At 38.0% G+C, this 23,413-nt stretch overlaps 1 protein-coding gene across 1 annotated transcript; it reads left to right on the plus strand.

Moving 5' to 3' along the window:
- The first annotated feature begins 9,044 nt into the window (after positions 1-9,044).
- Positions 9,045-22,011, plus strand: extl3 (exostosin-like glycosyltransferase 3). The gene is made up of 5 exons (XM_015369313.1): positions 9,045-11,590; positions 12,549-12,676; positions 15,745-15,889; positions 15,992-16,120; positions 20,360-22,011. Exons 1-5 carry the CDS (start codon positions 9,458-9,460, stop codon positions 20,567-20,569), a joined length of 2,745 nt encoding a protein of 914 aa, XP_015224799.1. The 5' UTR covers positions 9,045-9,457; the 3' UTR covers positions 20,570-22,011.
- Positions 22,012-23,413: the final 1,402 nt, after the last annotated feature.

Genomic DNA, 23,413 nt, shown 5'->3' on the forward strand with positions numbered 1-23,413 from the left:
AGAGTCAAAGATAACACTGTGGCTTTTTTTTTAAGCCCGTTTCCTGGAAGATAATCCATGCTGCAACCTGTTAAACCAGAAATCTTAGGTTTGTTAGACGTGGAGGTCTGGTTTAAAAAAAAAAAAAAACATAAAACAAACAAACAAAAAAACAGGTACGGCTTAAATAAACAGGAGATTAAATTCAGCTGCAATATGCAGGGAAAAGGTTCAATTATGTTGGTTATATCTTATTATGTCTAATTACAGGGTAGCCTACATAAAATATTTAGTCTGTACATTTTAAACAATAAGACTGAGTTTTGGAATAAAATGTGAAAGTATGAATTTTGAATTTTATATGTTTTTCATTTGATCTAGATTTCCCCAGGGCTATGTTTCTACTTGTGGGTCGGGTGTATAAACATCAGCGAATACAAAGTTTTCGGAATTTAGTATCATTCTTAAATTGATGCAACAACTTGCATTTGTTTTAACTCATACTATGTGTTAAAACCAACAAGTTGGCAGAATAATTAAGTTCCGACCCTAATAAAAATATATTAATATATTTTTCCCTCGCCGTGTTGCTTGGCTGTATTTATAACATCTGGAAACTAGCACAAAAATCTATAAATAAATAAATAAAGTGAACCCCACTAAAACTACTATATAGCCTATATATATATTTATATATATATATATATATATATATATATATATATATATATATATATATATAATTTTGCTTTGCACTAACCACAAGCATATAAAAGTTTAATATTTTTTTACTGCCCTCATTATCTGTTACTGTTTGGAATTAATGAATAAAGGCATCCCTTGCCAGAATATAATGACGTAAAGCTCCTGTCACACCTTGACGATTTAGCCAGCGTATGTCTGACTTCCCACAATCTTCTAAAATCTTCAGCTGGCATACGCTGAACCTTCTATATATTTTTTTCAATTTTGGGCGTATAGATAGAGTATTCATAATGAGTCCAGAACTTGTGTCCAAAAACAGCCTAACTTATGCACAACACATGCAATAACCATGAAATGTCACAAGCCAGTATCCTAAGGGGGGCAGCAAAGCTCCTGGAGGTGATCGGCCTGCACAAAAAGATTGGGCGTGAACGCAGGGAGCCTTCATCTCTTGTGGAATGTCTGCTCACCATGAAATCTGGAGGAGAACGCACAGTTTCCTCCTGTGAACCCCCTTTTATTCCAAAACTCTGCCAATACGCCATTATACAGTAGCTGTAAGTTAGAAACACGTTCAGCTGTCATCTGGATCACATTAAATATGTTATGCGTTAGAGATAAGTTATTGATAAGTTACTCATAGGTTCTGGATAATCTAGACATCATGAGTTATGAGTAACTTACACTTAACGCATGTCAACTTTTTAGGGGTGAAACGGTTCACAAAATCCATGGTTCAGTTCACGGTTTCGTGGTCATGGTTTTCGGTTCGGTGTATGTTGATTGTTAGCCTGACATGTTGGTCGTGTTGCTGTTAGAATAAACAAAACGTGTTGCACAATGCTTGCACACTGTTGCACTTTTATCCACAACTTTCTTTCCGCGGTGATCGTAGGTCACTCTAAATGCAAAGTGATCCCATACAGCAGATGTATAAAGTGCTGCTGGCGCGTCTTCCAACTCCTGTTCTTTCCCACTCGCCATACCCACACAATTCTCCACAACAACAAGCGCATGAACCGAACACACGCGAATTGAACCGAGACAGGCGAACCGAACGGTTCGGACGGTTTTCATAAACCGTTCCATCCCTACAACCTTTGAATACCTGTAATATATGGCCCACGATGAGCCTACGCTGGCATACATCAAGCATGCTCAAAATTTCTCAACATCCTTGTCGTATGTCGATGTGTACCAGCGTGCTTCAGCGTGCTCAACTTATACAACTTATACAAAACTGACCCATAACTTATCCATTTAATGCCAGCGTTTTTGTCAGATTTTTTCATATGTCAGGCATACGCTGGCTAAATTGTCAAAGCGTGACAGGGGCTTAATGCTTTTGTTTTACAATATGATATTTCCCGCCATTTAAAAGTTGTCTGGGTTTTTAAAATGATTTTCTATTTAGTCGCTTCTATTCAGTCCTGACAGCAGAGAAGTTGTAGTCCTACCTGGCATTATAAATGAGCAACAAAAAACATTTTTCCCACTTTGTGTTTAAAAAAACATTTTCCTTTTTTTCAGGTCCATCTTGTTTTGGTGCAGTTTTTGTTTCTTCTTAATGGCGTTGTTTTTTTTCATGGTTGTGTTAAAAATCGCTTCATTTTTCCAGCACGAAAATCCAGGTTTGTTTAATTCACAGGGTTCTCTGAATTGTGACAAACGATGAAAAGTTGTGGGAATTATTGTGTGTTAAAATGCTAATTACATTGATAAGCTAACACATAAGCCCCATTACAAGTTTCTTGATCATTTTGTGGTACTATAAAATGAAGCGACTGCATTACTAATCTAGTGCTAGAGTGGATAAATTTGAAGGCGTCCCCCTATAAGCAAACTAGCTACAAACTGCTGTGTTTATACATGCGAGCTGACTAGCAAAATATTGTAAATCTGTAGCATGAATGGTATGGAGGAAACTAGTTTACACATCACATGTGGAAAATCACCCACAGTATGATTATGAATCACACACAGATTCAGAAAAATGTTAAATGAGTCTGCTTCATTCAGTGATGCCTTCTACACTGAAGAGTGTTATCGTCTGCAGAGAGTGGTAGCTTGAAGGGCATTTGGTAAAGTGCATTTGATTACATGCTAACAAGGTGGTAATTTCAGTCATACCTTTTATGGTTAGAAAACAAAACAAAGCTTTTGATTTTACCTTTTAACATGGAGGTAAATCATTGTCTCTGGCTTTGACTAAATTAGACTAATTTAGACCTGGTTGCAGATGATAAACTGCTGGATTTTTCTTCTTTTAAACTGGACTGTATGATGTTTATAATTAGATTTTAGCTCAGTGCAGCGGGCTTTAGTAATGGCCAACTATTAATCTTACTTAGATTGGTTAGACTATGAAGCTTGATGTGGCCATTAATGGCTTAGCAGTGGTACTTAAATACTATAATGTGTGAAGTACAGTTGTGCCTGAGATGGCGGGGTTCCCTCCCTGGTTAATATTTTTTTTGTTTGTTATGTAAGTTTTTTTTTGTTGCAATTTTCAGTATATTTTACTTTTAATCTAGTCTATGTATTAGCAGGATCTTTCAAGTGGAAAACCAGCTTTTAACTCTTTGTTTTTCCCCCTAACTCAGCAATACCTCCTTGGTCAGCAAATCTGATTAGATTTTGTTTCTAGTTATAAATTCTTTTTTTACACTTTTGACAACACTATGGTAAATCAGATTTTTCCTGTTTTGCTTTTCTTGAATTCATACTTTGATGCTTGTTCTTAGAAACATGTTTAAAAAATAAAATCCTACCCTGCTTTATTGGAGGTGATTGTTTCATCCCAAAGAGTCTGCTGTTGTTTTTGTTGCTGTGTATGCTGCCTCTCGTGTCTCATTAGACTTCTTTATATAGATATAAATCTTTATCCACATAAAGTGTTTGCAGAGTTTCTCTGTAGACAAGTTCAGGGTTATATTGTTTCTTTCTTCTTCAGCTGCCTGATTATTTTATTTTTTTTAGTTTTGCTCTCTACCGGGAATGCCGTACCTTTGAGCATCACCATTTTTATAGAACAGCAGTCTGTGAGCATGCCGAGTCAAAACCCATTCAGAAGAGTGATATAACAGGCTCCTAAATCTTTAATTTTTCGGTCTTCTTCTGAAATGATCATTTTGATCCTTATTGTAGGTGCAGGCAGTGCTTTACTTTGTATGTTGACCTATACCCACCAAAACAGACTTAACAGATTTTTAAGATTTTGGTTTCCTTCAAAAATAAGATTCCTTTATAAAAGATTTTAACTGTATCACATATTTTCTTAATTACTCCTATTGTTTTTCTTTTAATGTTATTAGCTATAAGTAAAAATGAACACAATTATATTTAGAAAAATCCCAGGTTTCCACTTTAAATTTTTCAATTTGAAATTAAATGATTTAAAGACTTTTTAGAGGAGCTAAAGTGTGGGTCTATACGGAAAATAAGTTTAAGAAGACAGTGAATTAAAACCAGATACAAATAATTATAAGGATGAAGAAAAAGTCCTCATTGCACAGAATGTTTTCTCTTTTCTGCCTTTTTTCTGAGAATATTGATGATTTTTAGTAATCTTATTTTGTCACTAACATGCTGCAAGTTAAGGTATATTCGAAGAAATTCCAACAGATGACTTTATTTATTTTAAACTGACCAAACCTTTTTTCTTTTGAGAATCCACCTGTTAACAAGCAGTACCTTATTCTGCACCATTCAGAATCTGCACCTCAGAAAAAAAAAACAGATTTATAACAGTTTTGTACCTTGAAAAAGAAACTAGTCAGTTTGATCTACATCCAAGTTGCAGATAAAAAAAACCAAAAAAAACCCCAAAAACTGCTACTTTGACTACACCTCTGCTGGAAACATTTGTAGCTTTTGTGTGAGTCGTTTCTGCTGAATCTTGAACCATAGATATATTATGCATAGATAAAAATGAATAATGGAATAGATATACAGCTTTCTGTTGACTGATAAACATCTAATGAGTCGTACTTCTTTATCTGAGCATTATGATGCAGGAGTGTTTGTTTGCCCTTTAGTCGTGTTCGGCTATAAATAATCAATACTTGCGCTTGGGAGGTAAACACAATTCATTTAATATGATTATGAAGAGGGTAAATTAAACACATATCATTTTGTTCTAGCTTTAGTTGCTATTTCTCTAATACCTTTGGCTCTACTTGGCAGTAATCATCATGCATGAGCATCTTAGGTGGGGGGATTAATCATTAGTTTTCTTCTTTGGTTTCCTGGCCCTGGGTGAAAAAATCCTGCATCATGAATTCTCTATCTTTGAATTTGCCTTTTTATGAAGTGATTCTTTACTTTCTCAAAGAGGGAAGAAGCAAAATGCTTTGAGACTCATCTTTAGGTGTTTAAACTTCAAATTTATCTTGCTGGGCTTTTAAAAACTTGCAGCTAGAAGTTGAGTCCCCTGTGTGTTTCTTAGAAAAATCATTTTGCAGTGCCTCATAAAGTGCTGACTGTTTGCAGAGACACTCTTCAAACATTTATACTAGAGCGTGTCATCTGATGTCTAGGAAATCAGAGACAGCAACCCCCACCCTATTAAAGTCCCACTCGGTTCCAAGCACCTGCTGTTGTCAGTCATGATGCACTTTATCTGGACCTCTTGGTTATTATTTTCAAATTCCCTCATAATGCGTATTACAGTGACTGCAAACCTAACTCTGTGGCCCCGCTCCCATTTTGGGTACTTGCTCTGAATTTCCTATAGAAGTAATTTAACAGAAGTCTTGACTGAATCAGTAATTCATGCTCATTTATTCATGGCAGCAACCAACACTTTTCCTGCTTGGTGCTTTTCATGTGGTGCAAATGCTTTTCCCCCCTCCTATTTGGGTCATGATGGTCTGCTGCAGCTTTTCCTGTTCCCTGTGAAGTAAGAGCACATGGCTATAACTTTGGCTGCAGCAATTACAGGTACTACTGTAAACTAGCATGGTGTCATTACAAGTTTAGTCCGTAAAGTTTCATTAAAGACGTGTTATGTTTTATCTCCCTTATCAATATATGTTTAAAGTCCCTTCAGTCTTACAAGTAAAATAGCTCCATCAGCTTCCCTTTATGGCACCAAATGCCTCCCAGCTTGGAGGTAGGTTAATGATGGCATTATCATTGATCCCTACAAAGTAAGTTGAGGGCAATCAATGCTACACTGTGTGTTCTCCATGCAAGCCAGAATAAGCCGTTTGCAGCAGAGGGAAAACTTTCTGCAGATTAAAGAGATGACGCGAAAGAGATTGAGATTCTGGCTTATCTATGCATGTTGCTCAGTTTTCCCAGGAGGCAGCCACAGGCAGAGCTTTAAGGCGACATGTTTTTGGTTCCAGATTAGGCCTGCTGTCCAAATCTGCCAACATCTGCCTGCCATGAGGCCCCCAATTCTGGCAGTCATGCGCTAATTAATCAGGGTGTTGTGATAGTTGCCAGTTAGTCTCTCTGCAGCACAGGGACATCACCGAGCAGCGGGGTGGAAGCCAGCATTCAAACTGTCATCTGCTCTGTGAATTTGCACTGCATATGCAGACTCCTTTATGCCAGAGAAACCGAACCGTTATTTTCAGCATAAGAGTTAAGTTTATAGGCTGACCTTCGTCCAAAAACCCTTTATCTGCAATGCAGAGTTATACAGGAGGTTCATGTCTAAATATGCAGAAGTTACTAGACTTTGACTTTGTTGAGCGAGACTTTGTTGTGGATTTGCTTGTTAAGCCTGCAGAGTCCTGACCTTAAATCAACAGAACACCTTTGGGGTGGATTAGAGTGGAGCTTGAGAGCCAGACCTTCTTGTCCCACATCAGAATCTGACGTTACCTATCAGTTTCTAGAAGAATGGTAAAAAAAATTCTATAAATATTCCTTTAAAACTGAAGCTCTTACACCTAAAAAAGTGAAGACCATCCCCATGGATTAGGAATTAAATGTTGCTTAAGTTTATATGAACAAATACCTTCCTTTCCCCTTATTTCGGGTCCTGGACTGAAACAGCCTGAAGAACCCTGATGTGGATTATGCAATTTTGGAACTTGCTTTGTTTTGTTTTTGGACCTTTGCAGTTATACCAAAATAAGTCCAAGAAGAAAACAGGAACAATGACCTAGGCTCTAGTTGTAGTATGGGGTTGGGAGCAGCAACCAGAGAGGTTTATTTGACTCAGAAAGAATGTCTTTTTTTGTTGCCATCTCTGCTCTGATCTACTCAGACAGTTTAAGCAACAAAGATTCAGGAGAGGACTATATATACCTATATATAAATAAATAGGTCCGGGACCTATAAAGTCAACAGGGTTGACAGAAGTTTGTAAAAACATCATTGTTGGAGTCTGCATTTTTTTTAAATTCATTTATTTTTTATTTATTTTCTTATTTTTTCCTACTTTCTTTGATTCTGTTTTATTTTCCTATATTTTAATTATGTAAAGCACTTTGCATGTCTTTGTACTGAATTGTGCTATACAAATAAATTTGCCTTGCCTTGCCTATGCGTATCTAGAGCTGATATTTTAGTGAAGATAAAGACTTCTGTCATTCGTCTTCTAGCTCTAAAAAGCTCTATGAAGGTTGTTTATTGTGTTTTGGATTTGTAATGTAGTTAAGCACTGCTTGTCACTTCGCCCATCAGTTGACATATTTAAGGCTTTTGATTTAGTTAAGGTCTAGCAGAACATCCAGCAGTCCAGAAAAAATGATCATCTGCGATAATATTCTGTACTCATGATCTAAAAAGTCTCAATAGATGTTTAAAAGGCTCTTTGAGTCTGGGATAATTTCTTGCTAATGGTGTCTCATTTTTGAAAAACCTACAAATTGAAAAGATGCTAAAATGAATGTATCCTGTACTATTTGTTTTGGGGTGACTTTTCTGAAAATTCATTGAATACGCTGGATAGCAAATTGTTAAAGCTCCTCAGTTGTTGTCCCAGAGATGAACTTTGATAATGGTCCAACACTTTACATCAGATGATGCAGCTTTTTTTCCTTCCGCATGTCTGAGCCTTTTTCTGGTCCTGAGGCAATCATCACTCTCTAGGATGGACTCTTATCAAGGGTGCTTGGTAATTTGAGTCGACGATGAGGTCAGGATGCAGGAGGAGGCCATTAATGAGATTTGCTGAAGGTGCTTTTGATGTTAATTTGCTGGCTGGGTGTGAGTTGCAAACAACGGCTCTCCAGAGTTTCGTCTCAGTGTTACATGAAAAAAGATTAAATTGAAAAGTTAATTGAAAACCAGAGATGGCATGTATTGTTCAGGACACTGATATTTGTCTTCTGCAGTAGGCAGCCATGCACAGGACGAGCAGCAGAGCCTCTGGCTGACTTTGGAAAGCTTTGCTTAGGATGAACATAAATCTCATACATACTGGTTTCCTACCGTTTTCTCTTTGTCCTCATCTTGCAATTTTACTTCAGTTCAGGCTGCATATTCCTAATTACATTGAATAATCCAGTAAATTGTCTCTTATATACTTAATCCAATGTTAAAAGCTAAAGTTTTATTCTCATTTGAGTCGAGGTGAGGAATTTTGCAACAAAATGCATTTGAAAAAAAACAGTCCACATCTCACACACGATAGCAAATACTGAGCTTCAGATGTACATTCTTGATAAATGAAGTTTTTAGTGGCATTTATGAAGCTTTCGGTGCGGTTTTGTTACTGAACTGCTGTACAATTTAACAGAACACTCTCCCTAAACCGTTTTTGTGACCTTCTGATGATGTTGCTCAATGATGGTCTTGAACAAACCTTTAAACTTGTATTTCCTTTGAAGACTAAATTAGATTCAAATGGGTTGTTTAATAAATTGTAGGCCTCTGATAGCAGTTGTTTGCACTGGTTTTACTTTGGTGTATCAAAATGATAGACACTAAATACATGCATGTCACATAGTTTTATTTAGTAAGCTTAAAAAATTTGCTATTTTTGAAACAATTTTTTGCTACTTTGTTGGTTCATCACATACAATATTAAAGATTTTTTTTTTTTATAAAGCTGTGTGCAGCTGTTCATTAAATAACCATTCTTTACTTTTTCTTCTAGTTTTTTTGAATCCTATCAACTGGGAAAATATAAAAGTTCTCATGTTCATTAACAAATTAATGACTTTAGGAAAAGACTGCGAGCAGTAACAGCTGTTAGCAAGCAGGGCTGTATAATGATTAATATCTCTGCAGCACATTGGCAGTGTGCAAGAGGTGTGTAGTTTGTGCGTGAAGCCAGAATTGCTGTTAGGTGACCAAGTTTTGAGGAGTGAAGGCAATAATTGGATTAGGATTATGTTTTTTTTCCTTTAAGTAATCTTGTTGATCAGTTTACCCCATTTCTGTCTGTTTCAGGTTCCATTTTTAACAAGAATGAAGACATTTGGCTCCTCGTGGTTCTTCTGATCGGGGATCTGAAAATGAGCCCATCTGAGTTATCAGATGGTCATCATGTCCTCCTGGCTTCGTCCATCAACAGAGGAACCCTTTGGACATACTGAACCTTTAATTGCAGACGTTCAGAAGGACAGCTAAACCTCTCGACAGAAAATGGCATCAGTATTTTTGAGTTACAATACAGAGGAGATTTTAGAGTACAGGTGAGGCTCAGCCAGAGCCCACATCAGCTATTGGACTATCAGCAGATGACCTTTAGAGAAGACTTAATGGTTTAGCATCTGTCCCACCACCTTGCTGACAAGGTCGACTATGGCTGCAGCGCCTTACAAAAAAGGTTCCTTAGTGGGGCAAGGAAAGGACTGACAGGTCAACAATGCAGCGTAACGGTGGTGGAGTGGGTGTCGGAGGCCAGACGTGGGTGCTGCGCCGGGTGCGTCTCACGTGGCTCAGTTTCATGCTCTTCTTCATCCTGGTCTTCTTCCCACTCATTGCTCATTACTACCTCACCACCATCGATGAAGCAGGAGGACCCGACAAGCGCATCTTCGGGCCGCGCCCCGGTGGCGAGCTATGCGAAGCCAAACACGTGCAGGACCTATGCCGCATCCGGGAGTCGGTCAGCGAGGAGCTGCTGCAGCTGGAGGCCAAAAGACAGGAGCTTAACGGGGAGATCGCCAGGCTCAACCTACGCATCGAGGCCTGCAAGCGCAGCATTGACAGTGCCAAGCAGGATCTGCTGCAGCTGAAAAATGTAATTAGCCAGACTGAACATTCCTATAAAGAACTAATGGCCCAGAACCAGCCCAAGCTGTCTTTGCCTGTTCGACTGCTACCAGACAAAGAGGACCCAGGATTACCGCCACCAAAGTCTGCGCGTTCCTGTCGTCTGAGGTCATGCTTCGACTACGCACGCTGTCCTCTTACATCTGGATTCCCTGTCTATGTCTACGACACAACTACTTATCCATGGGGCATTTATCTCGACCCCCTGGTAAAGCAGGCTTTTGCAGCATCTGTCAAAAGCAATATTTATGTAACTGATAACCCAAGTATCGCCTGTTTATATGTGGTACTGATAGGAGAAATTATAGAATCTTCTCCTTTGCCATCTCCTCTAGAGCTGGAGAAGCAGCTGAAAGCTCTTCCCTACTGGAGGTCTGATGGACACAATCACCTCCTGGTGCATTTCTCCAGGAAGTCCATGACACAGAACTTCCTGTATAATGTCAGCACAGGAAGAGCAGCGGTCGCCCAGTCAAGCTTTCTAGAGCAGCAGTACCGTGAGGGCTTCGACCTGGTTGTCTCCCCACTGGTTCATGCTCTCTCAGAACCCAACTTTTTGGAAGTTCCACCACAGGTTCCTATAAAGAGAAAGTACCTTTTCACCTTCCAGGGTGAAAGGGTAGAGTCTTTAAGGAGCAGCCTGCAGGAGGCCCCCCCACAGTCATTTGAGGAGGAGCTGGAGGGAGATCCTCCAGCCGACTTTGATGATCGTATAATTGGCACTTTAAAGGCGGTGCAGGATAGCCGCCTTGACCAGGTGCTGGTGGAATTTACCTGCAAGAACCCAAAGCCAAGTTTGCCGACAGAATGGGCTCTTTGTGGGGAAAGGGAGGACAGACTGGAGGTGCTCAAGGCTTCTACTTTTGCCCTGGTGATCGCTCCAGGGGACGGACAGCTGGTCGCCTCAGCAGGCTGCGGCATGAGGCTGTTTGAAGCACTGGAAGTAGGAGCCATCCCTGTTGTGTTGGGGGATCACTCTAAACTACCTTACCACCAATTTATCCGCTGGACTGAAGCTGCCATTATAGTACCTAAGCCACGTGTCACAGAGCTCCATTTCCTTTTGCGCAGCTTATCGGACAATGACATGCTCGCCATGAGGCGCCAAGGTCGCTTTCTGTGGGAGACCTACTTCTCAACCTCAGAGAACGTTCTCAACACCATCCTTGCAAGTGTTAGAACCCGCATTCAGGTTCCCGCTGCTCCGATCAAAGACGAGGTCGCACAGGAGATTCCCCACAAAGCTGGGAAGCTGGCAGGAACAGATGCCAACCTGGCCGATAATGGGGATCTGGATCTGGGTCCTGTGGAAACAGAGCCTCCCTATGCCTCTCCTCGCTTCCTTCGCAACTTCACATACACGGCTGCAGACACGTACAGAGCTTGGAACAGGGCCCCGGGGCCCTTCCATTTGTTTCCTCACACCCCTCTGGACCCTGTGTTGCCCTCTGAAGCCAAATTCCTTGGCTCTGGAACTGGTTTCAGGCCTATTGGTGGGGGCTCTGGGGGCTCTGGGAAAGAATTCCAAGCTGCTCTGGGAGGGAATGTCCCTCGAGAGCAGTTCACAGTGGTCATGCTGACGTATGAGAGGGAGGAGGTGCTGATGAACTCTCTGGAGCGGCTGAACGGGCTGCCATATCTTAACAAGGTAGTGGTGGTGTGGAATTCCCCAAAGCCTCCCTCAGATGACCTTCTGTGGCCAGACATTGGCCTGCCTATTGTGGTAAGATTCATCTTTTCTCTTAAAACCTGTAGACTTGCTGCAAAGTGACATTTTTGTTAAAACTGCTACTTATACCGTTCTGCAAAATGAGTTTTATTTCTGATAGCTGGTCCTATTAAAGATGTCATGGTTAGTTGTTCCTCTCTGTGTTTGTTTTTTTCTTATCAAGATAACAGAAATAAGCTTCCAGACATGCATACATCTGGTAAAAACCACACAAGTGACTGATCATAATATTTTTTTTTTTCTATTTAGTATTTAGTTCATCATTTAAAGCCAGAAAAATACAAATGCAACAACTGATTTTGCTAGCCCAGATATACAGAAATGCTGGTTGGTAGATAATTTTGTCTGGACCATAACTGGTTAAAGAAAAATTTAACTCCATTCAAGTTCTTTTAGTGGTTGTATTTTAAATGCAATTAATAAAATGTAAACTTTTATCAGTTCTTTATTTAATCCTATGAAATCAGTGGCTTAACTAAGTTCTGTTGGTTGATAATTAACAGTTCAGATCTGAACTACAGCTAATGATTGGTTTGTCTTTATTCAGAAGTACTAATCTGTTATTTGCTTTGTTGTCAAAGTCTCTTCAGTGCCAAAAATTGCCATGTTTATGTCCTATTTGTTGGTGTGTTGCCGAGTTCTTATGCAATACTTTAAGTTTACCGTAAAGTCTAGGATGTTAAGAAGCAGCTATTTGTGTATTTAATACCAGTAAAGTCTTTGGGCCTTTTGAATTGAGATTTTAAAAAATAAAAAAAAGAGATTTAAATGTTATTTAGGTTCTTTTTTACCTTTTAGAAAGGAAAATGGCCACTAATTTCTAAAAGAAATGGTAGCTTACATGATAAGTCTTAAATTGTTTTTCTTTAGTTTTGTTCTTATAGATGTCTTTTCAAACTGGTACCGGTGTTGCTTTTATATTAATGGTCTTTTGCTAAACTCATGCTTGCAGGTTGTCCGCACAGAGAAGAACAGCCTCAACAATCGCTTTCTTCCCTGGGATGTCGTGGAAACTGAGGCCATCCTCTCCATTGATGATGATGCTCATCTTCGGCACGATGAAATCATGTTTGGCTTCAGGTCAGTCAAGCTTTATGTAGAGATGATCTTTTACCTTCTGGAAGGATTTAAAACCCTTCTAACCCTTATAAGTATTTATTTTATTTATGTTTAATCTACTAAAAAAAGATTCTCTATGGTTCCTCTCACAGCTTTGGATGTTTCGAATAAAACGACTTACTCGCAATTCCTTTTTTTGTAATGGAATCATCTGGAAGGACATTTCGTTTTTAGTGGGGTTTTTTTAAACAATGCATGAAGAAAAACCTTAAGCATGAATACCTTAAAGTGTTATTTATTCTGCTTGAATATACTAATCCTTTTTGAGAGAATCAACCCACTGTTCTCCAGTACCAATTCTTACTTTCCAGCATAAGATTGTGCATAGCCTTGTTGGTGTCCCTTCAGTGTTTCATTCAGGTTAACTTAAGACTGACTGGGTCACTGCAGCTCCTTGATTTTACTGTTGTAGGTTTGCACCTGAGTCTTGTATTATTTTCATAATGTTTTTTGAATCATGTTGGATTGCAGTTCATGTTTGAATGAATAACTAAAAAATGACAAAATCATCACTCCTCGGCCTCTAAGCCCCACAGTGGATATGTGATGTGTATTTTTACAAAACGTGCTGCTGTGCATTAGTCCAAAAGTCTCTTCTGTCTAAAGAACATTGCTTTGTGACAGAGGTTCCCAATCCTGCTCTTCAGGTACCACAGCCCTGCATGTTTTATGTGTCTCCTTGCTGCCACACATCTGACTTGTATGAATCAGTGATTAACAGCAGAAGAACAGGGTTGTAAAGTTAGTGCAGAGAAAGGTAAAACCTGAATGGTAGTGGTACTTGAGGACCAGATTATATAATCCCTGCTCTAAATCAGTGCTTTTCAAACCATTTTCTTCAGAATCCACAGTCCTGCATGTTTTACATGTCTCTGCTTCAGCACACCTGCATCAAATGATTGCATTTACTTCTCAACAGCCACCAAGGGCTGCAGAGCCTGATTAATCACCCATTTTTTTTTAAGTCAGGTGTGTCACATTTGAAAACCACTGTAAATTTAGTCAAGATAAAACTGACAAGACTATAGCTGATTTAAATTATTTCTGATAAAATAGTTAAGCTTTATGTTGAAGAAAAACTGGGGTGGAAAGGGTCTGGGTCTGATTTGTTACCAGGAGACAAATATACTCCCTATTTAATTTTAATTGTAACCATTCTTTCAACTTCACAATTATGCAGAAAAATAATTCTAAAAATGGCAAAACTCCAAATTCTGAAAAATACAGAATCTGTAAAGAGTTCAAATTTAGTTGAAAATCGATATACAAGGTACCCGAATGTTACTCTCAGATGTCTGAGTATGTTTAACGAAATTTTTTGTGCTGTTATTTCGTGAACATCATTGCTCCTATTCCAGTCTTGTGTGAGATTGCAGTGGCAGCTTTTCCAGACAAGCAGAAACTTATCCTCTTACTGTATGTGTGTGTACTGGCTCATTTGTGATGAATTTCTCAAACGTCCCCAATGATTATCCAAGAATGTTTCCTGACCTCCACTCTGAGGAAAGGGAAGTTGTGGCGCAGCTGAGCATCTTAGATAAGTGGTTTCACATGAGCTCATTTGAGATGTTGAATTGCTTTTTGAAATTTCTTGGATCTTATTTGACGGTAGGAGACGTTTATCTAATCTGATCAACTTCAACACGCAACTCAGCTGAAGTATGTTTCTGTCTAGTTTACAGATGTCCCACATGAATATAGTTCCTTGTTAAAGTATTTATCCCCCAATGACATTGTACACATTTTTTTTTTAAATTAGAACAACAAAAACAATTATTTGGCATTTTATAAGGATTGGATGAACTAAATCAAAACAAGGAAGTGCAAAATTATTTTAAAATGGAAGAAAAAAAAATGAAAGAATTATATAAAATTATAGAAGTATAGTTACTTAGCATTTTCCATCTGTACTTAAATAATAAACAAATGCAATCAAATGCCTTCAGAGGTCACATAATTAGTTTTTCATCCACTAGCTTAATTTAATAGACTGTTCTGTGAAGGCATCTGTTAATTTTTGAACAAACAGATTCATGAAGACCAAAGAGCACAACATACAATGCAAGGATTAATCTGGAGCAGCTGAAAAATTCCACAGCTCATCTTGGACGATTTGCTGTCAGGACAATGATCCAGCCTTCAGGGTATGGAGGACTAGGAGTCATTGAAAAACAGCCATTTCAGTTTATACCCTCTCTATTAACCTTTTGATCCCTGAACACACTGGAAACCAGTTAAACAATCGCAGTAGTCTCAGATGTTAGCAGCTCTATTGATGGTCATGTTGTGAACCAAGTGTGGATGTCTAACCAATGAGAGAGCTAAAATCACAATGCAGCTGAGAAAAGTATTTTAAAATGCAAGATGAAAGAGAAGGTGGTTTTGCAATGAGGATCTAAGGAATCCATCTTTTAAATGTGTCATAACAAAGCTATTAATCAGATTTATGAATTGTTTTTTTTTTTATCTTCATGTAGCACTCCATATAGATTTGGAGAATGGCTTAATAAATACAGTTCCTCATTAATAATTCAATGAAAAATGTACAATATACGATTAGACAATGCTTTTCACATTAGATTTCTATATGCATGATTCCAATTTTAAGTTTTAAATGCCTTTTTTTTTCAGTGTGGCAAAAAAAAAAAGCTGCTACAGAAGTAAAAAAGCAGTAGAACGTCAAGCTAAACGTTGGCAAAGAACATTTATTAAAGAGACGCCATTCTCCACTTTTTTGATTTCGAATTGTAAAAACTACTTTGTAGTACTTTATGTACTTTGTCACACAAAACCCAAACAAATGATGTTGCAGTTTATGTTTACGTCAAGCTGTTACTAATTTGAAGGATTAAGAATAAGTTTATGACTTACTAAAATTCTTTGGCATTTAGCATCACTTATTAATATAATATAAGCATATAAATAAGGGGTAGGATGGAAATGCATGAGGAAAAAGCTTTATCTGATCTTTTAAGAGCTTGAGCAAAGTTTCAAAGGAATCTGTTTTTCTGTTTGATTGTGTCTCTCAGAGTGTGGCGTGAGGCCAGAGATCGCATTGTCGGTTTCCCTGGGAGGTACCATGCGTGGGACGTCAACCATCAGTCCTGGCTCTACAACTCCAACTACTCCTGTGAGCTCTCCATGGTCCTGACAGGAGCTGCTTTCTTCCATAAGGTCAGACTCTGAACCCTCTTATAAACAAAGAAACTATTCCTGTAGAGTTTAAGGCAGCCATATTGTTGACTGATTTCCCCTGTGTTTTTTTTGTCCTTGTAGTACTACGCCTACCTGTACTCTTACGTGATGCCCCAGGCCATCAGGGACATGGTGGACGAATACATAAACTGCGAGGACATTGCCATGAACTTTCTGGTGTCTCACATAACCCGCAAACCACCCATCAAGGTCAGAAACGTAGCATGCAGTGTCCTCACCCTTCAGGTTCCTGTTACTATTCTAGGATTTATTTTGCATTAAATCCCATGTATAGACTCCCCATTACTCAAACAGACATATCCAATATCCTCACACAAACATTTTCAGCTCAAATCGGTGTGTTCTGCTTGAGTTTTCTTCTCGAGCGTATGTTTATGTCTCCGGCAAATAATTCTAATCAAGCCATGGAAATTGCTGGAAATCTCTGAACTGCCTTCGGTTTTAAAGTTCTGCCTGATTTATATGTCTGGCAATTTTCAGCAGGGAGTTAAGGCTGCCTTTTGTTGTGCGACAGCACCTCACTGTAGAGTAAGCCCCCTGAATATTGAATTTGGAGCAAGTCTGTCGTTCTTATGGTTGAGGGGAGATATTTCTCTTCTTTTCCGGCAAATAGGACAAATAAGATTGGGAACTAAATTGCTTTTTTTTAATGCACCTCTGGTGAGAAGCTGACATTAAATTTCAGATGTTTTGTGAGGCTTTTTTTCCCCTTCAATATTGAGATCTTAAATAGCACAGCAGCAGATTTACCACTGTTGTTTTTAAACGGAGGGACCTTATCTTTTAGGCAGGGGTTTTTATAGAAACATCTATCCACTCTTTAAGCTGCCGCTTTGTGCCTTTTTTTTTTAACTTTAATGCATTGTAAGATTCCTGCTTTTGCTGCTTGATTAGCTAACATTTGTTCCCTTTGTGTGAGAGAAGCACTGTCTCAAGCTGACTTTGTAATAGCTCTGGAGAATCTCATAGAATAGGCTTTAAATGGGCCTTTTGATGGCTTTGTCTGTTATAATGGGCTCACAGCTGAGACTAAAACAAAGCTTCAAAGCTGTTTTATTTATTTTTTTGTTCACCAGCAGCACTGATTATTGCATATGAAAACTTCAGCAGCAGTGACTCTGCAGCAACCATTTTAAGAGCTTAGCATCTTGTCTATAGCACTGATAAATTAAATATTTATTAGACAGTTGGCAGAACATGGGAAACTTTCAATAGATCAGTCTAGTATTTAGGACTGAACAAAGTGCGAGTTGAAGAGTTTGTTATAAAACAAGGACATGCTGTTTTTTTTAAAACTGCAAAATAAAACTAAATTGTCCTTGATTAAAGCTTTGTTTTCCAAATTAGAGGACTTCCTTTTTCGGCTCATTTTAGATCAAATCTATAAAATGTTAAACTATCGCACATGTTAATATAAACAAACCCATGTTTACCTTTTAATTTTAAGATTGTTGGTCGTCCGTTGTCCTTCTGTTTAAGTGTAAACACAATACCATAAAAGAAAATCCATTTATGAAGATATGGTGTAATCTTTATCTCGATGCACTGCTTCTCTAAAAGAGGGTAAGCCACAATACAATATGAACAAAGCTGACTGTTCTGAATGCTTTATCAACACTTTAATAAAACATTAAGTGGAGGGAAAAGTGTTGCAGAAGGAACAGATTAGATAGTGGGGAAGATTCCTACTGTGAACCTTTAAATTTAGGTCTAGAAAAAAAAAAGTATACATTTAAAAAGCTCTGCTTTTGTTTTTCGCTTCTGGATTAATAACTTGGGTTTTAAAGTAAATAGTTTAGACACTGCAAGGATTACTAAGATAGTAGATTAGATCTAAAAAGGTTCTCTTGTGGATGCTGCACTCTTAAGGGTCCATCTTTACACATTTTAATAATTAGTTAGCACCTCTTGAGCTTGTTTAGTTTTATTAAAATAACTTCCCATTTGAGGTTTATTTTTATTTTAAATTTTTTTCTATATGTAATTGCAGAGGATTCCTTGTGTAATGAAATATGCTCTGTGCTATTGTGTTACTTTTGTGTAACAGAACAGACTTTAGCACTCAATGCTTAAATCTGTTTGAGAGGCTTTGACTTGTTTTTCTTAGCAAGTTTTTTTTTTTCTGGAATGTTTTCTAACCACAAAACCACTTCCCCCAGAATCGTCTTGCTGTTTGTGCTTCATTACTTTGTGTTTTGAAGCAACTTGGGTGGAAAAGAGTTTATTTATTTATTGTTTGCAGAGAAGAAGGATAAAAAGGTTGCATTTATGGATGTTTAGAATAAGCTTTTCTCGAGGTGTCCTAATGACCGCTAAACAAATGATTCACCTTCAGATTTTAATTGATTTTAGCATCTTCATTTAAGTGTATCCTTGCTGTTCCAAATCTATTTTTATGATAAAAATATTAATAACTATTGATGCTATTAGATTATTATTTTTTTTTTCACTTTAAAGTTTGTTTTGTACTTTGTCAACTGCTCTTTGCTATAAGATTTTCAGACACTGTTAATGTTTGCACATTGGCGAGAAATGCTTATTCCTGTTGGAAGTTTCACTTTTTTATATTTTGTGACATCACCACACATTGGAATATGTTCAGTTGACACTTTATCAGGCCAGAAATTGTATATGGTGTGTTCTCTTTTCTTTTTAAATCAAGGATGAAGTCGCAAAATCATCTTTGGGGTAGATTTAGGTCATAAAACATTTTGAGCTTTGAACATGTCACAGAGCTCTGTTCCATCAATATTGCAATGTTTTTGACACAAATGCAACCCTGCAATGAAATTGATAAAAAAGAACAATGAGTAGATGGAACAAAGAGTCAAGAACCCTGGTTTAAAGGGGAAACTATTGTGTACACTGCAAATCTAACCTTTATGGAAGACTGGCAGGAAGAAAGCCGTTTTTGAACAAGGCTATAAGAAAATCTCATATGTAGTTTGTCACAAACACTCCAAGACAAATAATAAAAAAAAACACTATTAGTCAAAATGAAACCTTAACTGTACTTTCTATCCATCCATCCATTTTCTCCTGCTTAGTCCTTGTCAGGGTCGTGGTGTTGCCGGTGCCGATCTGTTTTTGCGTGATTCTATCTCTAGAGACATGCAAAGACAAAGACAAACAACCATGCACACTTACGCCTAAGGAGAATTTAGAGAAGCCAATTAACCTAAAAGTCATGTTTTTGGACTGTGGGAGGAAGCCGGAGTACCTGGAGTGAACCAACGCATACACAGGGAGAACATGCAAAAAGATCCCAGGCCAGTAATCGAACCCAGAACCTTTTTGCTGCAAGGCAGCAGCGTTATCCACTGCACCGCCGCACAGCCCAATTATTTTCCAAACTTTTTAAAAAGGACCTTGTTAGGGTTGCAGCAGAGAGCTCCGCCCTTTAGGGAATTCTCCCAGAGGAAACCCCTTGCATATAACTCACAACTCTCAGGTAAATAATGGGCAATGTCAGCTGCAGCCTTTGGTTCCCAAATCTCACCTGCATGCTTTGAAAGCCCACTGTGCCTGTGATTTACACAGATTACCTGGTTTAATGTTGAGGACAATAATGTCATTAATAATAGTGAGCTCTATAGTTGTAAATTTAAGAAACTTTGACTTGAAAGGGACTAATCTATGTAGTAATGCCTTGCCTTTTCTCATACTTGGAGGTGGCAGCATCATGCTTTCTGTCAGCAAATAAAAAATCTGGTAGAGGTTGATGGAAAGGGATAAATATTTAGTAAGTAAACCTGTTTGAGGATGCAAAGGGCTTGGGTTCACATTTTCATAAAGAATAAACTTTAAAATCTAGATGTGCAAAGCTAGAAGAGATGTACCTCTAAAGACCTGAAGCCAGTTGCAGTTAAGAGTCGCTCTACCTAGTATGGACTCAGGAAGATGAATACAAACAGATACTATTATTTTAAGTAGCTTTTTTATGTTTTTGGGGTTTCGTTTTTTTATATCTGAAAGTTGTACATTTCATTACCGTTGAGTTATATTCTTTGTTTCTGTCATAAAATCTCATTTAAATGCATTGAAGTTCGACTGTAACATAAACAGTGAAAAATATCCGTGCTGCTGAATATTTGTGCAAGGTTGTTTTTTTTAGTTTTTATCTTGTATTTCTTTACACGGCTTGTCTTATTTATATTTTATCCATCTATCCTCATCAGAATGTGTATTTTTGTTGTTGCCCACTTAGCCTTGCCATTACTCAAACTGGCATTTTCTATATTGCAAACACACAATTATAATTACAAACTGCCACATTGAATCTGTACTATTCTTTTCTCCAGGATTTCTCATACAAGGACATTTTATCACTGGACAGCATATTTATGACTGACCAGTACCATAAATCAGGTTTTTCAGCAACAGTTGGTAAAAAAAACTGTAAATTTACGGTCCCTGTGTTTGTTTCAGGTAACCTCTCGGTGGACCTTCCGCTGCCCCGGCTGTCCTCAGGCCCTCTCACATGACGACTCGCACTTCCACGAGCGCCACAAATGCATCAACTTCTTTGTCAAGGTGTACGGTTATATGCCGCTGCTATATACGCAGTTCAGAGTGGATTCTGTGCTGTTTAAGACTCGTTTGCCCCATGATAAGACAAAGTGCTTCAAATTCATCTAGTGTGGGGTCGATCGTCTTACAGAGAGCCTGAAACAGTGGATGAAATGACTGAAACTTCCACCAGAAGTAGTGAGGAAGACTGACGGTCGGACTGCAGGATTAACAAGCAGGAGGGATCAGATGTTGAGTTGGATCGAACGTTTAACAGCTGCGGATTCAGAGAGCGGAAGATAAAAGAAACTACTGCCGAGAAATGAAGCTTTTTCATTGGACAATTTTCTTTTTTTTTTTTACATGCCTTTCCAATCATGTTCCATCATCAACCACTAGTTACAGAAACTGTTTGCACCTCTTAACTGCCTGCTAAAAAAAAAAGGAGGCAGTCTTAAAGTGTACAGAAACACATAATGGATTAAACTGGGAGCGTTTTAGGTAAAAAAGAAAAAAAAAAACCTTTAAACTCGAGCACTGATGGTCAGACGTATTTTATCAGACTTTCTTTTTTTTTTAAAGGATGTCATTTAAATGTGTAAATATACGTCTTGTGGACATTTTTCCAAACCTCCCCGCCTTTGGGGAAATCAAAAGTACAACCGCTGAGTCCAGTCCTGTCTAGACAGCAGTACGTCCTCCAGAGGGAATTTAGCAGTCACCGCAATGCCTGAGAACTGTCAGTAAAACCAGCCAACACATTTTCGGGTTCAAGTCATCTTTAAAAGGAGTAATATTAACCAAACACCTGCAGATTATAAATATACCTAAAGAAGCACTGCAGCCTAAATCAAGCTTGAATCCAGTTTGAGGAGTTAATAAACACAGATCATAAAACTCTCAATAATGACAAAAAATATAAAAAAATGTTTTTTTAAGCACAAGTTTTAGATTATTTTTAAATTCCTGATCATCCATACCTCATACATACATGCTGAAAATATACTTTACCCTCAGTAATTTATTTTTAAAGCTATGAACGCCTTTTATTAGGCTTTTTCAAGCCCTCATTTTGCTGCCATCAGAACAATTCTGACTATATCTGAACCCTGACCACCATAGAATTGGTTGAGAAAATTAGTCGGCTTCCTTTGTAAAACATTTTAAAGTCCAAAAATTTTAATAGATCTGATGTCTGTTTTATTTATTCACATACCAGTTCTATGTTTGTTTTTTTAGTGGACCGTACAGCTTTGTCCAAGTAATATCTATATAGCTAATTGTTTGAGTTAAATTACGCAAATTTGCTGACAGTCAATAATTATTTGGGTCACTTTTTAAAGTACAACAGAACAACCTGAAGGGATATAGGTTCCAGTTATCGTGCCACAATAAATGTTCCTGTCTGTATCCTAATACATTTCCTATTATTGTTTATGTCTTGAGGATGAAACCTTAGAGAATTTGACTCATTCATGTCAGCAGATTTATATTTAACATTGACTGATTTCAGTCCGTGTTGATGTTAAACTCAGTCAGTTGCTGACACTGAGGCTGATATTCCAGCATCTTCTAATAAGGTTGAGGAGTTCTTGGGTTGCTTTGTGTTGAACCTGTACAAAGTGGAGTGTCTCAGAAATTCATTCATCCTATACTTCATCAAAACTGGCTTTCGAAGGCTTAGATTTCTTTTCAGCTTTCCTCCTATGTTGGGTCCCTAAGCAAACTGGAATTGAATTTGTTTTTCCTGGTCTGCACTATCATTAGTATTATGAAGTGTCCTTTGTCCTTCCTTCTACACTATCTTCTTACATTTGGTCACCCTCAGTCTGTTGTGTAGTCCGTTTTTTCCTTATGTCCTTATTTCAGTCCCTTTTATCCTTTCTTCCTTCTATTCCTCCTACCTTGCAGGTACCCTCCTCCATTTCCCTCATTCTCTCCTCTTTTTGTCATTTAATCTGCCCTATTTTCATCCTTGTGTCCTTCCTTCTCTTCTTTCACCTTTAATTTTTATTTCCTGCTTCCTTTCCTCTTGCCCTTCCTTTCCTACCTTCATTATATCCAAACCTCCCTTTCAATTATTTTCTATTTATGCATTATACCCCCCATGCACATATCAGTCATAAATTCACAGTGAATGTTTGTATTTTATATTTAAAAATCGCTCAAGACAAAGTGAGGAATAGGAAGCCTAAAAAAAGTTTGAAAGTTTTACATGAAAACTTTGAAGGAGCCCATTAGAAGTGTGAACATTGCCTAAAGCTGTTTCAGTGGCAGGAAATAAACCAATTAAAATTAGTTCTGATAATTCTGCCAGCAGGAGAGGTCAAACTCTCAGCCTGGATCTTGTCAGGAACTTGTTGATAACTCAAAAGGGACAATTAATTTTTACCGACGTTGAGAAAAACGGCTGTTTTGCTGCAAAATTAACCAAATATTACTGGAGGTGTATATATTTGAGCTAATCCTTTGCACTCATCTATTTTATTTTTTTTATTGCTGATGTATGTGTCATTACCCCCTCCCCCACACCACACACACAAACACACAAAAGAACTGCTCAAATGCCTCATTAAATGCCTAAAACTAATGACTTTTATGTCCGTGAGGAATTTCTGTAAACCTCTGACTAGAATGTGCTGTTAGGACATTAAATCTGAAACTACAAGCTACAGTTTTTTCTTTCTCTGTCAGAATGTGACAAATATACCTCCTACTAGCACAGTTAGATCTCTCTAATTAATTTAGTTTTGTTTTATGGGGGAGCAATGGTAATGATCCGAGTGAAGAAATGGTCCAAAACATCAACTCGTTGGCTAATTTGGCTCCTGTGCTCCCATTTCACTGCTGCAGTTTGTGTCCGTACCGTGCTGAAAACGAGAGCTTTGCTCCCAGAACGGGGAAAGCAAATTAATTTCCATTTGAATGTCAAATCTCATCAACGTTCTGCCTTTTCCAGCACAGATATGGGGC

The sequence above is a fragment of the Cyprinodon variegatus genome, unplaced genomic scaffold (genome assembly GCF_000732505.1).
Source record: "Cyprinodon variegatus isolate N-32 unplaced genomic scaffold, C_variegatus-1.0 Scaffold37, whole genome shotgun sequence".
NCBI classification, from domain to species: domain Eukaryota; kingdom Metazoa; phylum Chordata; class Actinopteri; order Cyprinodontiformes; family Cyprinodontidae; genus Cyprinodon; species Cyprinodon variegatus.

Bases quoted from the DNA above. Each gene is read 5' to 3' on its own strand.
- extl3 (XM_015369313.1), top strand. From the start codon at position 9,458: ATGCAGCGTAACGGTGGTGGAGTGGGTGTCGGAGGCCAGACGTGGGTG. The intron at 12,677-15,744 runs GTCAGTCAAGCT...TGTGTCTCTCAG, and splicing joins GAAATCATGTTTGGCTTCAG to AGTGTGGCGTGAGGCCAGAG. The intron at 15,890-15,991 runs GTCAGACTCTGA...TTGTCCTTGTAG, and splicing joins GAGCTGCTTTCTTCCATAAG to TACTACGCCTACCTGTACTC.